Below are 19,056 nucleotides of genomic sequence, written 5' to 3' on the forward strand. Positions count from 1 at the left end.
CCCATCGTCCGTCTCTATTGCCGTATCATTAATGTTATGACACGGTGCCTTTTCAAATCAATGACACAGAGACCCTGGAGGTGCGCTGTGAGCTGTGGATTAATTAATTTCATTTGGCCGTGTGTTAATGCCTGATTGTGAATTATCCCTGCGTTCTGATTTGAGCTCTCCTTGAGATAATTTTTTAAATCCTGTTTGGTGATAAAGGGCTCTAATCTGCATGCCAAATACATTTTTAAATGCATTATATCAACGTTGCAGAGACGCACAATATTCAAATCCCAAAATCAGGGATTACAAAGAATAGTGCCGTTCACCCTGTACATAAACCGTGCCACTATAATTGAGTATTACTCCATAATATGCCATAATCTGCATAAGAAGCTATGTGTGGATTTAGAGAGAGAGAGAGGGGCTATGGCAGAGTTATTATTACACTAAATTCTAATCTAATTCTACTCACACTATAGCGATGCATGTTTGTGTATTTCCATCTCGTTTCTCTGATTGGCTGAGAAGCATCTGTTCAATGTTGATGGAAAACCTTCATTAAAGAGATAGTTCACCCAAAAAAATAATCTTCTCTTTTTAGGTCTTCTCTTTTTATCGGTGGGATGCAAATGACTTTCATTGTATGAATAAAAACATTCTTCGTTCTTCAAAATATCTTTAGATGTTCCACAGCAGAGAGAAAGTCATACAGGTTTGGAACAGAGATAGACAGAGATATCATTTTTAGGTGAACTAACCCTTTGTTTTGCGGTTGTCTTCACCAAGATGTGTAAGAATGTATAGATTCGTGGACCAGCAAACATTTCCAGTGTGAATTTCCACATCAGATGGTTTAATGGCTGTTCTCATATGACTTATAGGTTTCCTGTGGCGTGTTTTGCTGTGCCCTGCAGCTTGTGGACGTTTCTCTTGCTCTGAACTTGGGGATGCTGTCTGGTTGATTGATGGAGTTGTGACTGTTTAGCCATTGTCTATCGGCTGTATCTTGACAACATTACATAGAAAACTGGAGTTTCTTATTCCTCTCTTATTCTTTCTACCCCTATCAGTCTTATCATCTTTCTTTTTCTGGATTTATCTAAGGAAATGTAGTTCTGTGATGAGAATCAGCAGATGCGTTTATCTATCAGACTTTTCACACCTATATTCCCCCGTAGCTCTATAATACACACACAGACATTTTAAAGATAAAAAATTGCACTATTTGCATAGTTATGGAGCGATAAGAAGCTCATCAGAAACCTTGCCAAGTCATGAACAGACACATTTATCTGTTATATCTGAGTAAGATATTACTTTTCTAAGCATTATTCTGTGTTTTTATGTCAAATTAGATGAATGTTGAGTTCAGTCAAGTTCGGGTCTTAAAGGTATAGTTCACCTAAAAAGTTTAATTCTGTCATCATTTACTCACTCTTATGTCATTCCAAACCTGTATAATTTTCTTTCCTTTTTCCTGATGAACATAAAATAATACATTTTGAATAATGTGGGTAACCAAACCAGGTTTTGGTTTCCCACAATCTTCAAAATATCTTGTTTTGTGCTCAAAAGAAGAAAGAAACTCGGTAACACTTTATTTTAGGGTCTCTTAACTAGTTGCTTATTAGCATGCATATTACTAGAATATTAGCCATTTATTAGTAGTAATTAAGCACATATTAATACCTTATTCTACATCCCTAATCCTACCCAATACCTAAACTTAACAACTGCCTTACTAACTGTTAATAAGCAGCAAATTAGGAATTTATTGAGGGAAAAGTCGTAGTTAATAGTGAATAAGTGTTCCCTGTTCTAAAGTGTTACCAGAAACTCATACAGGTTTGGAACAATTTGAGGCGAAATAAATTATGACATTTCTCATTTTGTTTGTAATGGACCATAAATTCACTTGATTTTCATAACTTGCATCTTATTTATACTATTGTAAACCACACAGAGCTGCTGATTGTTGGAGCTTTTCAGTTGTTTGTGTCTAAAAGCTTATTTAAAAAAAAAAAGATTTTGGATTGTGTTCAGCAGCCTATATGCAAACCCTATTAGGGGACTGTTAGTGTTTTAGGGTATTTTGTATTCAATTAAGGTGGATCCATTCAGCTGAATAACAATTTAAAGTGTGTTTGTTCAGATGTTTTGCTGAGTATTTTCTCTGGTGGCTTTGTTCAAAATTATTTTCTCAGCTTCTTAGAAAAAAGTAATTAGTTTCTTTGCTTTAAAAAAAAAAAATCAGTGTGTTTCCTCTAATTATCATTGGGATTTGTAATCCATTGATCTACCTACATCTTTAGATAACCGTTCTTTAAAACCTTTGTGCTGAGCCAATCTGAATCCAGACTTTGCTGAAATGAATCTAGCACACAGCCTCTCTGGGGACACGAGGACAAACAGTTATTGTGTGAAAGTTACAGAAATGACTGGGTTGTTTTATTTTACTTGGAAATAATTCCAGCTCCATTAGCCGCTCTCCGTACAGTGGGCTTTGTGCATTTTGAATGCTGTTTTGGTTTTATTAATAATTGATTTTCCAGCTTCTGCAGTTGTAAAACTTTTTGTGCTGTCACAGACAAAATTAATTTGCAGTCCCCCTTTTTGGAATCTATGATAAAATATTCATTACAATGCAAATAAATACAACAAAGTGCCCTAACTACTTTTGATTTGTATAAATGTGAGAAAAGAATTGGAAATAACATGTTTAAATGAAGAATGAAGTCAGATGATTTTTGACATATATTATACCTCTTTTCCAAGATGCATTTGTGCATAAATGTAATGATTTTGTGCAGTGGCGGTTCTACATTGAATTACTCTCCGGACGAGACCCCCTCTGAGCGCACATCCCACCAGAACTTAAGTAAATATACTCTATATACATAATAAACACTTTGTGTTTATTTGGCACTCGACAATCAACAGATTTCCCATCCCCCAACACTGTCACTCACGACCAGAAGGCAAGACTAAACCAATTCACCTCCACATAATCGTTTTGTATTACCTATTTTTATTAGCCATTTCACACAATTCAGAAAAAACTAAAACGTGCAAATTATAGGCCTGTGTTTTAATATTATGAATGAAATGTGCGTTATTTGGAAGAAAGTCAAGGTGTGACTGACTTTAGCCCACTTGTCCCACTAATGGAGCGGACAAGCCCTCCTTGTCCGCTCCATTTGGGAGAGGTGAACTGTCCCGCGCCCGCGCCCCAATCCCCTTTCCACTTCTCACACAGCTTCTGTGCACGGTACCTTCTCAGCAAGCAGGGGCGCCAATTTGCCAATTCCCCACACAGTTATATGATAAATAATAGAAAACCGCTTAGCGGTGCAGATGATTTTTTTTTTTTTTTTCAAGTGCTTGTGCCGCCCCCCACGTGTCATGAAAAAATGCCGCCCCGGGCGACTGGCCGGTTCGCCCATGCCTAAAACCGCCACTGATTTTGTGCTGTAGTCATATACTATGGGGGAACAAAGCTGATAATGTTACTACCATTTTTCTATGCCACAATGCCCTTTTTAAATAGGCACATTGTCAGAAATGCACCATGGAAGAGCCTTGGATTTAAAATCGACGTTTTATCATTGTAAAAAACAAGGGTAACTACAGTATATGTACAAGTGAATGTTTCCTAACCTGCGGCTCAACATCTATAAAATGTCATATCTCATAAATTATTTATGTCCACTTTAACTAGATTTCCTTGAGAAATTGTTACACTGGTGTTTAACAGAAGCAATAAATTAGCAGCATATGGCAATACACTGAAGAGATTTGCATTTGCCCTGTGAAATCTGGACACATTACCCCACCTGTTCTCTGTGGGATCACCCTGACATTTGCTGCATTAATTGCCGCTGGTTGATGAAAATGAACCATAAGTTCAGTAATGGTCAATGTGCTTAACTGTTGTAAAGTAGTGCCTATGACACCTGGACAATCAAATTTTCGAGCCTAACTGTGTTGCTGATTTTTCTTCCCTTTCTCTTTCCAGCCTGTGAGCTCATGAATCAGGGGATACTGGCTTTGGTGTCGTCGACGGGATGTGCTGCAGCCAATGCACTACAGTCTCTCACGGATGCCATGCACATTCCTCACCTGTTCATTCAGAGGAACGGAGACGGCACACCCCGCGCCGAGTGCCAGCTCAATCCCAGCCCCGACGGAGAGCGCTACACGCTGGCCGCCCGCCCTCCTGTGCGTCTGAATGATGTCATGATCACCCTTGTCTCTGAACTCCGCTGGCACAAGTTCATCGTTTTCTATGACAGCGAGTACGGTGAGTGACGCGAGTGGGTGACTGGCCCATCTCCAGTTGGGAGGCTGGTTAGGGCAGGAGTGACACTGATGTAAAGGGAGACAGTAACTTTGTGACATGAGCTAGAATTCACAATTTCTCATGATATTTTGGTGCATAATTTCAAAGCAAAAAAAGAAAGTTATGCTGTCCATAAGCAATGCTTCAAAAAAATCCTTCATAGTACAAAGACATCAGCTCTGAAGTTAAAATTTGATGTGAGCAGCTGGACTCGGGTAGACTAAAAGGCAAACTGTCAGTTGTTAACTAGCCTCAGCATTGTAGTGTTTTGAAAACCATAAAATTTTCAAGATATATAAAATGTGGACTTGGATAACCTTCTGAATCCTTTTTTGAGCCAGTGATGTTCAGCTCTATGGAAATCGAGTTTGGCTGTCAATCCAGAATTGTATTTATGTCAGACCTCTGCTGACCTCTCTCGAAATGTAACCTAATGTAACCAAGACTGATTGCTCTTTTCCTTTTACCTTTACCCTAACAATGCATCCTAACCTTAAACAAACCTCTTTCAGCCTGATCCTGTTCAAAAGTTTGGAGTCAATAAGGTTTTGTTTGTTTTTAAAAAATACTGTTAAAAAAACAAAAAAAACAAAACAATGAATGAATGAAACTTGAAAAAAAAATGCATCACGGTTTTCACAAAAATATTAAGCATCTTTTTTCAGCATTGATATTATTAATAAATGTTTCATTATATTGATTTCCGAAGGATCATGTGACACTGAAGACTGTCTGACAATTCAGCTTTGTCATCGCAGGAAGAAATTACATTTTAAATATTTATTTAAAAAAAGACCATGTTTATTTCAGATATTAATATTTTACACAATATTATTGTTTTTGCTGTATTTGAAATCAAATAATTGCACCCTTGGTCAGTGTAAGAGACGCCTTTCGAAAACATTCAAAAAATCTTTTGAATGGTAGTGTAAATGGAAAACATGTAGGAAACATTTTAATTCAAACCAGCAGATAAACAGTGAAAACCTTAATCCTTAAAGGGATACTCCACCCCAAAATTAAAATTTTGTCATTAATCACTTACCCCCATGTCGTTCCAAACCCATAAAAGCTTTGTTTGTCTTCGGAACACAAGATGACGCAGCACGTAAACGCCGTTTACAGTGTACGCTGGCCTCGACGTCAGTAGGCCTCCTGCGTCATCTGAGGCGTGCTTGCGTCGTGCTCTGCTAATGAACTCATGAACGCGCTTGCAGGAAGTGTCACGGAGGAGCAGAAAAAGTTGAATAAAGTCGATATTTTGTTGGGTTTTTTTACACACAAAAAGTGTTCTCGTCACATCATAAAATTCAGATTGCATGTCTGATGGCAGATGGACTGCTTTGTCTACGTTTTTCATACTTTTATGGACCTTGACTGTGCAATTTACTATGCAGTCAATAGAACAGTCACAAGCCTCCCGGTTTTCATCTAAAATATCTTAAATTGTGTTCCGAAGACGAACTAAGTTTTTACGGGTTTGGAATGACATGGGGGTAAGTGATTAATGTCAAAATTTTCATTTTGGGGTGGAGTATCCCTTTAAGACTGTACCCCCAGGAGTGTGGTAGACATGAACGAATGTAATTTCACCCCTCTAGCTCATTTTTGTTTGTGTAAACTGAAGATGATGCAACTCAGCCGGTTGCAAGACTTCCCGGTCTCAATCTTGGTTTTATCTAAAACAAAACCTGCCCCTAAGAATAATACCAGGCTTGAAGCACCTTAGCTGTTAATTATTCTTCTCTGTTTTTAGTCCTATCTGACAGTAAAATGTATTTATGGGTTTGAGAATTCCTGGAATCTGCTGACAAGTGTTTCTTCAGTATTTACCGTCTACATTAATAAGGTATTTAGTTCTACAGCTTTAACTGTAAGTTGGTTGTTCAGACTGAAGTGTGGGGTGTATTGTTTCCTGAAAACAACACAATAAATTTTGAGGTCTTGTTGGAGAAGGTCAAGCATAAAGCTCCCTCATAAAAATTCTCTGTACTTACTACTGACACCAATTAACACTTAAACTATAAGAGTCTCCTCTGCAGTGCCGCAGGCTTTGTAACAATGAATTTTAACAAAGGATTTTTTGGTTTATTTAACTTGCCTTTTTAAGGGATAGTTCACCCAAAAATTAAATGTTCTCACCCTCATGTTGTTTCCAAATTTGCATGACTTTCTGCACAACAAAAGAGAAGCAATGTACTGGTCAAGGATATTATAGTTTTGAATTTTTAAATTATTTTTTTATTTTAATATCGTTTTCAAATTTCCTAACTAAATAGAAACACTAACTAAATAGAAACACATTTCTATTTAGTTTTTATATATTTTAGTTTCAGTTTTAGTGTTAGTAATTATAGTTTAACAGAGTTAATGGAACACTTCCAAACCAAGACATTTAATTTTAGCAAAGTTGAATGTTTGCAGTTTACAGTTAACTCTTGTGCAAACCTCTTAATAATGAAAATAAAATAATTCTTTACAATTCAACAAAAAACAAAAATACGCAACTTATATGTATACAATTTATTAATTCATATTCATGTTCATATTCATTCATATTAAATATGTAATCTTGCTTAATATGCCAATAGTTATCAAATCAAAGTTTTCAGAGTTACTAAACCGCATCAGCCAGTTGAGTTTTTATCAGGGTTGGAGCTAAATTCTGCAGGACAGTAATGGCCCTCCAGTGCTGGATTTGAGGAAACATGCCCTGCGTCCCAGTGTGCATACTATCCACCCTATCTGCCCTAAATAGTATTAAAAATGACTAATATCAGATAGAATTTAGCATGGACAGTGTGCACTTTGGGACGCAGGCATGTTCTTTGCAGTCGTCATTGAAACTTTATTTTTTGTCCATCTGTGTTTTCAATGCATTAATTTGTTGAATTTTTTGCACATACGAGCCACCGGTGCACACTACTGTATGTCCCGTCTCCCTCAATGAACATACACAATAAGAAGACTCATACTACACAAAAATAAATGCGATATGGTTATTTAAATGATGTTTGCACTTTACTTTGATGAGTCGCTCCAGCGCACACGCGCTTCAGATGAGCAACGCAATCAATCCCAGTTCTAAAGCCCCTTTTACACAACACGGCCAGCGGTGAAAATACAGCGCGGCTATCGCTTTCTCTTGTTTTTGGATGCGTTTTATACAGTCAAGGCGGTGCTCGTGTCATGGACTCGAGGCGGACGTTACCATAGTAATCGCAAAGCATGACAAAATGACTATTCACTAAAGTCAGCGCATCCAAAACTTTTAATTCTGTGTCTGTTAACTCACTCTCATGTTGTTCGCACGTCAAGCACGCTTTTAAACGTTTGTGCGCTGTAAGATGTGCATTATTATTATTTCCCATTTCATATTTTATAGTTATTTATCTCCCATTTCGTAGCCCGTGTCTTGTTTTTTAAATGCAAAAACGCATTCTTTGTGAATAGCCACTTAGGACGTAGCTCACGTGCATGAAGCGCCATCTGTTTCCCTAAACAACCACAGGTCCCATTTTCTGGCACAGAATGAGAGCTTATTAAATCACAAACACGATTATTTATTTTTGCTAATTATTATTTTCGTTAGTTTTTCAGTTACTGTTGTTAGTTTCGTTTAGTTTTAGTTTTTCATTTATTTAGAAATTTAAATTTTATTTCAGTTTACGAAAATGTTTTTTGACCAATAGGTTTAGTCTTAGTTACTAAGTACTGGTTGCTCTTTTTGTCATGCAACTGTCACACTTCACGGGGAGCAGGGAACCAGGAACGAGGAGACGAGGAATTCACTAAAGGAGAGTATTTAATTCAAACGGGATCATAGGCAGGGTAGACACTCAAAGACCAACAAACATGAACTGAATGGACTGGGGCTTATAATGTCAGGATAACGAGGGAACTAAGGGGACGCACCTGGAATCAAATAAACAATCAAGACAGGGGAAAAACTGGGTCACAGGGAACACATGGGGAGCAAAAACACAACAAAACAGTCCAGGGGCGTGACATTACTCCCCCCTCCCGGAAGGTGCGTCCTCGCACCGTGGAACAACAGAGGGGAGCGGGAAACGGGTGGGAACAATGGCGGAGGCTCAGGAGGAGCACGGACAACCGGAAGGGGGCCGGCAGACAGAGACCAGGGAGGCGACGAAGGAGGGAGGAGCCAGGGAGGAGACAGGAGGGACCCAGAGCAGGAGGAGCCTGGCAGGACCCAGGCCACAGCCATGATGATGGCCCACGGTGGAGCCGACGGGGGGAGGAGCCATGGAGGAGGCATGGTCGCCGACTCCAGGGGGCCGACCAACGGCGGTGGAGCAGGTGGTGGAGGAGCCCGAGGCAGGGACGGAGAGCCGACGAGCCAGGGGGATGCCGAGGATCCGGGGGGCCAAGGTGGAGCCGAGTGCTCTGGCGACCGAGGCGAAGGCAGAGCTCCGGAGCCAGAGTGACTGAGGACCAAGGTGGAGCTGGCGGGAGGAAGGAGCCCAACTGAGCCGGTGAGACGGAGCGACGAGGTGCAGCTGGAGGAGCGGAGTCCTGAGACGATGGCGGGTCGACGCCCGACCAAGGCGGAGCCGGAGGGATGAGGGAGCCTGGTGGAGCTGGAGGATTGACTGGTGACGGTGGAGGCGAGGGAGCTAGGAGCCAAGGTGGAGCCACTGGGTCAACGGACCGAGGCGGAGTCTGGGCCGAGGAAGCTGGAGGCGGAGGTGAGGGATACTCCAGCCCCGGCGACGCTGGAGGATGTCAGTCCCGTGGGGCTCGCACCGCATCGATGGGCCGGACAAGGGGATCCATGGGGACACAAATGCGAAAAAAAACCACTGAGATAAAAATGAGGAAACAAAACGGAGGGGAAAAACACGGAGGTTACTGTTTTAGGTTGGTCTTTCTGTTACACTTCATGACAGCAACACATTGAATGCAAAACCATAACACCAAAATGCACTGCTGTACATTTCAAATTTAAAAAAAGCCATATGATATTTTTGTTAGAGGAACAAACATAAATTGAAGTCACACAAAATCCTATACTTGATCCTACACCCTATAGCTTGATAAAAAAAAAAATAATAATAATAATAAAAAAAAAAAGTGTTGTTCAATTTTTGAATGATTTGGTCCTTTGAGTCTTTTCAATGAAATGGTTGATTAATTTTAAATGATTTCTTCGAAGTTTAACAGCTTGCTTAAAGGGAAGGTTATCAAATGACTTGTTCCTCAAACAAAGCTGTCATATGGCTGCAAATAACTTGGAATATAGCAGTCGAGTGAGATGGAATACTTTTTTCGTTCTTTTTGAAGGGTGACATCCTTGAATTTTTCATTGTTGTTGCATGGAAAAATAAATGATGACAGAATTTTTATTTTTGAGTGAACTCTAACAAGCATGCAGGCCCAATTTTCTTTTGTTCCTATCTTATCTTCTTAAAATCCCCATTATCCCAAGCAAGCCTCTTTAGCCCATAGCTCTCTCCTTGGGTTGTTTGCTGTGCTAACAGGCTGCCATCACAGATTCAAAGGTCTGGATAAAAAGCAACTCAAATCCATGATGGGGCATTTTAATCCCCCTAGTCAAAGCAGAACTCCCTTGTGGTCCACATAGCTGACATCTATTTCAGAAAATATGCGGCTACACTGTGTTCGAAATAGCTCAGCATTTATGCTAAGACTATATGTGCTGCTGAATTTGGCTTCAGGCAGATTCTGACAATGGGCTGAGATGAGTCAGACCACCAAACACCCTGGAGCAGGTAACATCCTTCAAAATGTATCGCAGAGGTCAGAGGAAAAGCCCCAATCAAGACATAAAACATGATTGATGGTGGTGCAGAGCTCTCAGCACTGAGCATGGCACCCTCCTACAGGAGGACAATCACTCTGGATGTTCCTCATGGCCTAAAATACCAGACACACCGATAAGAGGCTTCTTGGCAAGGCCGTAGGTTTTATTTTCACATTGGAAGGGACATTTTGTTGGTCACTTGTTTTTATATGCTCATGTCTGTCTGTCTGTCTGTCTGTCTGTCTACAGTGGTGGCCAAAATTATTAGAACACTAGTATTTTCGTCAGCTAAAAATGGTTTTAAGTGAGTTATTTATATCTTTTGCTGTAGTGTGTCAGTAGGAAATATCAGTTTACATTTACAAACATTCATGTTGCCATTAACTGTAATAATCCAGTGAGATTTTTGTTTGCACAAGGATTCACAACAGCCAGTGCTCCACACAGAGATCTGATCGGATCATCATCCAGTCTGTCTGGATTGATATGAAAAAACAGAACAAACTGAGACAGACTAAATCCAGAAGAACTGTGGCAACATCCCCAAGATGCTTCAAGAAACCTCCCTGCAAAGCTACAGTACTGTGAAAAGTTTTAGGCACTTGTGTAAAAATGCTGTAAAATGAGGATGCTTTGAATAATAATGCCATAAATAGATTTTCTTTATCGATTAACTTCTGTTAACTAAATTAAATCAACATTTGATGTTACTATCCTTTGTGTTTAAAGCAGATTTTGCCCTAGGTGCACATGCAAATCATTTTTCAGGTAGCTTTACACGTAGGTCTCTTGAAGCATCTTGGAGATGTTGCCACAGTTCTTCTGGATTTAGCCTGTCTCAGTTTGTTCTGTTTCTTCATATCATGTTCTAATCATTTTGGCCACCACTGTATATTTTTCTGTCATTCTGATTTTATATATTGTTCTGTCCATCTGTCTATATTTGTCAATTATATATATGTATATATATATATATATATATATATATATATATATATATATATATATATATATATATATATATATATATATATATGTGTGTGTGTGTGTGTGTGTACAATGAATAATAATACTAATAAATACAGTGGAATTAAATAATTAAATGTAAAGGTTCTCTGCATTGTTTCCTTTAGACAAGTGTTTCAACAAGTGGTTTTAGACAAGTGGTTCAACCAGCTGTTAACTGGGTTGTAAATTGCTGCTTAAGGTAATGTAATGGACAACATTGTGTAGGCGTTTTACAAATGAAAACACGTCTCTGAATGTTTATATTGCAATCAGTCACAACTGTGATGGCTTGAAAAAATAGGCGCCCATATCCAAATCTACCCCTTTGCCTTTAACTTTTCAACAAAACCATTATTTCATAAAATATGCCAATGTGCACAGCATGTTCTATATTAAACATAAATGCAATGAGAGGGGTTTTAGACCCTATAAAAAGCAGTGACATTTGAGGTACCGTACATTGCGTAAATGATCTTACATTTTGATACCCTGCATGAAAAAGAGAGAAGATCATTTACTGAGTCTCAGTTCTGCTCATGTCACTTCTGTTCCACTGGTGCAGGGACACTGGCAGTACAAATTGAAAACCACAGGCTGCGGGTGTGTTAAACATACCCAGAATCTGATCGCAGGGAAAACTGATCCGAGTGAGCTGTTACTCCTATACAGATGGTTGAAATACCAGAAAAGTAGTTCAGCTGTTAAGTGAGATTTGTCCCCAAATGTGTTCGATTTGAGAGAGATTGTGTCTGCATGCACCTTGGTTTCACATAAATGTCACATTTGGATCTTTTAATTAATTAATAATTGTCTTAAAACCTGATTGCTTCTATGTGAATAAAGTGAGAAGACTTTATAACTAACTCTCAAAGCATCTAAAGCTCGATCTGAGTTGAGTAAATAGGTTTTTCTCACTCTGTTCCTCTCATTTCTCACCTTTGAGTACTTCGTAAACATCCTCCTCCTCCATTGCTGATAGAAAAAGTACTGGTGCCTGCTTATGCAACTTCACTTAAACAACACAGCACAGGAGATGATACATCAACATTATGTATTTTTGTACATAGCCTGCATAAATGGGAAATAAGTACCAATCAGACTGAACTGAACTTTGTGAACTTTGTTTATTTTTTTTATACTGCCAATAAAAGTACAGAAAGTTACCTCTGTTTGGCCGATTTATCTGTAATCAAAACCATGACATTTTGAAATGGATTTAGGTGGCAATCAGGTTGCAGTGGCATGTATAGTTTGAATGGGTTTACTCTTGGTAAGTTTGATTAAGGCTGTGGACTCTTTTATTGCTCATTTAAAAAATGTTACCACTAATTATGTCTGTTTGAATTGTATTGCAGAAACTCATCTCATTATTTGCATTGATTTACTCAGTTATTCTAGCCAACTGCATTTCAGGATATTATTTTTAGAAGGACAAGTAAACAGCCTTGAAGGATTGCTGTGTGAAAAGCTTTCATAGCATTTGAAGTTAACATTATTTATCTCTTCACTGGAGTGAACAGAAAAATGAAGGACACTTCTGTAGTAACCTTTCAGACAAATTGATTTTGCTAATTAATCTGGTTTTCAACTAAATTAATAGTTTCAATGATCTAATGAACAGTGGTGTAGAGTATTTGTGTAAATGTATTTAGTTACTGTACCTAAGTATCTTTTTGGCTGTTTTCAAAGGTATCAAAGGTATTCACATATGAATCGAGGACATGGCTGCAGCCGGCGATGAAGCCGAAACCAGCACACCCATTGACTTTTTAATAGTACTTAACAGTATTTTATATATCAATATATTGAAGACATAATTTTGAAGGATACTGGTTTACCGATGCCCTTTCTCAACACTTAAGCTTCATTGAGACTTGAGTGTTTGTAGACATAAGAGGCTGTTATGACGACCTTGATTTATTGCAATTTTGAGGTGTTCAGTTTTATTTTAATTTTAGTAAATAAACACGATTGCTTTCTGCACAAATTAATTATTTCTTGTTTTTCCACTCGTATGTCATAGGTGTTGAGGACTAGTGCCACTTGAGCATCTTGAGGTACTCTTTACACCTATGCTAATGAAAGAGGAATGTGTGTTTGTTTGGTTTAAAATACTGTAGCTATTTTGTTGTTTCCATCAATCAACTTCTGTGCAATGTTAGATTATTACTAACTTTGGTGTGGGAGTGTCAGTTTCTTGGCAACTGATTCTCCCTTGAGCTGCCTGAACCCCTCTTTTACAGTATTTTTGTGTATGTTCAACCTCCATAAAGCGAGTCTATAAAACATCTCAATGTTGAAATCTTTTTGTGTTATGCAATTTATAAACAACAGTAAGCTGGCCCACAGGCCTGTGAAAGTTGGTTTTGTAAGCGAGTTCTCAGTTTAATTGATGTTTTGGCTGAGCAGTCCCAATGTTTACAAGTGCCCCTTTTTTTAGCATGCCGCTGAGTAATGTGTCCTTTTGCTTTAGTGTAGAGCTGATAGCATCTTTCTGAGAAGTGATTTAATTTGCAATCTCACACGCACACAGGCCAGGGCCAGACTGGGACGCAATTTCAGGCCGGGAAATCTCACACTCATTCAGGCCACACAGAGAAAAAAAGGGGCCAAAATTGTACATTTTGGGGTACAACAGCTTGTCACTGGAGCAGTACTCTTAAATTATACTATATAATTACTTTATTTAGCAAGGTGTTAAATTGATCAAAAGTGATGATAAATACATTTATAATGTTACAAAAGACTTCTATTTCAGATAAATGCTGTTCTTCTGAACTTTCTATTCATCAAAGAAACCTGAAAAAATAATAATAATAAATGTTTTTTGAGCAGCAAATCAGCATATTAGAATGATTTCTGAAGGATCATGTGACACGGAAGACTTGAGTAATGATGCTGAAAATTCAGGAACAAATTACATTTCAAAATATATTCAAATAGAAATCAGTTATTTTAAATAATAAAAATATTTCACAATATTATTGTTTTTGCTGTATTTTAGATCAAATAAATGCAGACTCGGTGAGCAGAAGAGACTTTAAAAATCTTACTGATCAAAACCTTTTGACTGGTTGTGTATTAAAACACATTTTCTAAAGTGCCTAAATGTCAAAATTAGTACAATATATTTGTTGAAAAATTCTAATACTGAACACACTATTGAATAATTAGGCTGTGACTCATATTATTTTTGTGTTGCTGTCTGCTCTAGCTCCCTCCCTCCCTGTACAATAAATCCATGTGAATATCTGCCTCTGCTAAAAAACAATTAATGTAACTTTACAAACAATATTGATGTCCTTTAGCACAGTATTCTGAATGATGATAATAATTGGGTGCTACTGATAGCCTAACAGATAGGCCACTAGCAGTTTAATACTCAGCTACATTAATAAAGACAAAACTATCTAGCGTATTTACAGATGAAACTGACCTGCATTTGAAGCCCTGAACAGGTCAGTGATGTTGCAACATTTCACTGCTTCTTCTGGCCGCTTCCTCTCTTTCATCGAGTCCCGCGCATCAGTTCTGTTTGGAACCGTTTGACGTGAGCCAATTCGAATAGTGCAGCGCTGACAGTCAAGACTAACTGATTTATGATTTATTATCGATTCATTATCGAATGAAAAAATCAGAAATGATCACTTTAGTACACTGAGAAGGCATAATAAAATATTAGTAATAATAACTAAATACTGTATAAAAAAACAGGGCAGCAGGCCAAATGTGACCCTGGACCACAAAACCAGTCATAAGTGTCAATTTTTCCAAATTGTTAAATTTTGAATAAACAAGCTTTCCATTGATGTATGGTTTGTTAGGATAGGACAATATTTGGACGATATACAACTATTTGAAAATCTGGAATCTGAGGGTGCAAGAAAAAAATAAATACTGAGAAAATCACCTTTAAAGTTGTCTAAATGAAGTTCTTAGCTATGCATATTACTCACCAAAAATTAAGTTTTTATATATTTACGGTAGGAAATTCACTAAATATCTTCATGGAACTTGATCTTTACTTAATATCCTATTGATTTTTGGCGTAAAATAAAAATGGATAATTTTGACCCATACAATGTATTCGGGTATATTTGTAGCTATTGCTACAAATATACCCGAGCGACTTAAGACTTAAGTTTTGTGGTCCAGGGTCACAAATTAGCTGCCAGGCCACCGGGAATTCACCCTGGTACTCCCGATGGCCAGTCCAGGCCTGACACAGGCAATCTGTCATATGTTTAATGATGACATCTGCCTTTACATTTTTACAGTTTTTAACATGTCCTGGTTGTCATTCACCACAGTAAGTTTTATGAAAGGCATATGCTTTGTATTTGTCTATATTTGTAATGTTCTGGATGTGCTTGTGTGGTCCCCTGGTCAACTTTGTTGAACTGCTGTGATTTATGCTGAGGTCTCTCTCTTATGTCAGAATATGGGGGTAATAATAGAGTTTGTGTCATAATTTGCTGCTTTCGCACAAGAGGATGATGAACCTTTCTTAATTAGCTCCCTCTTCAAGACAAGCAGAACCCAAGTGAGACAGAGAGGAAGAGAGAAACACAGCGGCTTCGTTTTACATTCAGCGTATGTCTCTGGGCAGTTCATGTCACAGACAGTTAAATGAGCTGCATTCTTCAGGACTGTGAAAATTCTGCAACACTGTCACGTGGATCCAATCAACAGCATGTCAGCCAAACCGCCTCTCGTTTAATAGGACATAAGTATTCCAAGTCTTTCCAGGAAGAGCACTCCCCATGGCCTTCATAAGCAATACTCACACTCCGGCCCCCGGATCTCTGTACAGCAGGCCAATGGATTGAGACACAAACAGAATCATAAAAAGAAACCACGGATGAAATGATTTTTTCCATCTCCTAGCAACTGTCTAGATATCTTTGTAGTGGATCAAATGATGATGTTTCATTACTGCTAACCTTATGCAGAACCAATTAAAAACATCTTTTGAAAGGTTGTTTACGATGACCTTTGATGCAAAGAGCAAGCATCCTGAGGTCCATTAATAACAATGTGCATCATGTTGTGAAGATGCATTTATAAAATACTGAACTAATGTATGGTTAATAAGTAATCATTTTGGTCCACTACACAGTCTTTGTTGTTGTAATTTTAAATCCTCTGATGTTTAACTTTTATTAACTTATTCCTCAGTAATATTCTACTGACTGTACCGTGAGCAACATTTTGCTTTTATCAAACTGTAGGTCTTGTATTCAAGAGCTTGCTGATTACATCATGATATGGCTGTCGATTTGTTTTTGCTGCTTTAATCATGACAAAGCTCCAAATCCAACAGCAAGCCTTGTATTTTATTTTTCGGCCCATTATTTTCATTACAAAGAACGGAACAGAATAAAGTCCAACTGTTTGTTGTTAGAACTCCATTGATTCCCTCCAAACCTCCTTCACCCGTGTGTTTTTGCCCAGTGAGACGGCAGCTTGTATATGCCTTTAGATATATAATTACACTCTTTAAGCAAATCCAATTTGTTTCTCAAAAGACTTCTCTCAGATCTTTCTTTCCACAGATTTCCACATTGTTTGTTTATATATTTCTGAGACTGTCTCCTCAAGAGAGTCAATTTTTTTTCTTCAGTTTGTAACTACAGCTGTGATAACTGAATTATTATGATGGTATGGCAAAACTAATCTCTGTGAGAGTTTGGGGAAATTGAAATATTGTGTGTGTGTGTGTGTGTGTGTGTGTGTGTGTTTTGTGACAAATGAGGACATAAATTTGTATAATGACAAGGGTATGACATGGGTATTACAAGGTGAAGGTGACTTTTCAGGACATTGCCCCATGTCCCCACTTTTCAAAATGCTTATAAATCACACAGAATGGAGTGTATTGAAAATCTGAAATAGCACAAAGTTTCCTTTAAGGGGTAGGGTTAGGTGTAGGGTTGGTGTAGGGCAATAGCACATACAGTTTGTACTGTATAAAAACCATTGCGCCTATGGGATGTCCCCACTTTTCACAAAAACAAACTGTGTGTGCGTGTGTGTGTGTGTGTGTGTGTGTGTGTGTGTGTGTGTGTGTGTGTGTTGGGAATGTCAATGGGTCATTCTTAAGTCACAGCAAAGTCATTAACATCAAGAAAGGAGCAAAATATGACATTCACTGATTGAATTTGGTGATGTGTAGTAATCTACATCCACAGGTATTCATTTATAAAGTGTGGTTCAGCATACACTGTAGCATGTACGTATATTTTAATATTCGCACAGAACCTGATACCATTTTTTGACATAAATTGATTTAAAAGTTTAGGTTCATAATATTTGATTCCAGCAAATATATATTGACTTGATTAGTTAAATATGTTAAGCTTATTCAAAAGATTCAAATCCAATCCCTCCTGATGTATTTGCTGAAGTTCATTCATCAGCTATAGCAGTGTGAAGTAACATTTACCATTAACTGGACTTCTTAGCTAATAGCACCAAGGGTGTATCTGGCCTTACGTTCTCCATTGTGCTCTGTTAATGTAGAAAGCATGCTTTAGTCCTGCTCTTAAACTGTCAAACTTATTTCTAACGCTTCTACAGAAATAACAGCTGCTTGAAAAGATTATGTGCTATATCTCAATACTAGTGAATGCTGAATGTCTACTGAAGCACTGCTAACGTCACTAAATATAGTGCCACTCAGTCACTTGTAGGTTAAATTGACCTGTTTTCACAATTTCCATCAACTTTCTTTTTTCTTTTTCTAATTTTAACAATTAGCGTGGGTTTTTTTTTTATAGCACATGCTTGATTACAGTTAGTCTCTGTTGGCTGAGATACTGTAATATATATATTATTTCTAGAATATTATTTAAAAATGTTATACCTAATAATAAAACTTATTATTCGTAGTAGTAGTAGTAGTAGTATTTTTTATTATTTATCATGTTTTCATTTTTCATTGTCCTCTTGGAATGTGTTTAAATGCTAATATGCAGTAGGATGACTTGCAGGCTTTTGGATTAAGAAAATAACAATTTAAATGCAAAAAAATAAAAGTACTAGCTTACTAAGATTATTGCCAATTATGCTGAAAGGGTTTTCATTAGTGTATTTAAATCCACTTGTATTTAATTTCTTTTCAAATGGTTGTTGTTCGAAAGCACACTGAGGCTGGTGTGGAGCAAGTAATCTGTTTTGATGGTCAGCTGTCATGGAAACAGTTTGTAGCTCATACCAAACTACATTGCACAGAGGGAGAGTTATAATAAAGTATATCAAGTACACACGTACGACATATGCACAAAATAATATGGCATTTGATCATTCTTGATGCCTGATTAGCTTTCTTGTGTTGCAATGTAACCCTGAAAACTGGACTGTGTGGTTGTCTGAATAAATTTATGCCTGAAGCAAAAGAGAGACTTGAAATAAAAAACGAAAACAAAAGAACAATTAATTAGAAAAAAAGAAAGGGAGATCATCACCTTTGTACTTAGCCATGTGTCTTGTGTCTGACATAATGTTAAAAATATCACTTTGATCTTAAGCTGATGCAGTGGTTGTCTGTGATAATGTGGAAATACTATTTTGTATTATATAGAAGTATATTTGGATGCAGTGTGAGTCTTGAAGCTAGTTGAGAACTACCAGCTGCTACTGAAAAACTGATTTAGATTTGTTTACAGAGGAGATAAAGCTGCTGTTAACACCCTGCTATCTGCAGCTGGGCTAAACATTTTCTGCTCCTCGTAATGCTTTTTATCAGACTATTTTGCTTCTTTACTTTGATAGGTTCTTGAGAGTATTCTGTTTCTTCTGCTTTGTTTTTTTTTGTTTGTTTGTTTTTTCAAGCAGTGACTACAAGAAAAAAGAGAAAATATAAAAGATGCAGACATGTTATACTGTAGCTCTTCACAACATTTTTTGACTGTCTCAATGTCATGCTATGAAA

General features: G+C 37.7%; 1 protein-coding gene across 3 annotated transcripts in view; it reads left to right on the plus strand.

Annotated features, from left to right (window-relative positions):
- grid1a (glutamate receptor, ionotropic, delta 1a) overlaps positions 1-19,056 on the plus strand; it is a 266,174-nt gene that overhangs the window by 170,954 nt on the left and 76,164 nt on the right. For all 3 annotated transcript variants that reach the window (XM_058749872.1, XM_058749871.1, XM_058749873.1), the window contains one exon: positions 4,007-4,291. In XM_058749872.1, the coding sequence (XP_058605855.1) occupies positions 4,007-4,291 (285 nt within the window). The remainder of the gene's footprint in view (positions 1-4,006; positions 4,292-19,056) is intronic.

Source organism: Onychostoma macrolepis, chromosome 17 (genome assembly GCF_012432095.1).
Source record: "Onychostoma macrolepis isolate SWU-2019 chromosome 17, ASM1243209v1, whole genome shotgun sequence".
NCBI classification, from domain to species: domain Eukaryota; kingdom Metazoa; phylum Chordata; class Actinopteri; order Cypriniformes; family Cyprinidae; genus Onychostoma; species Onychostoma macrolepis.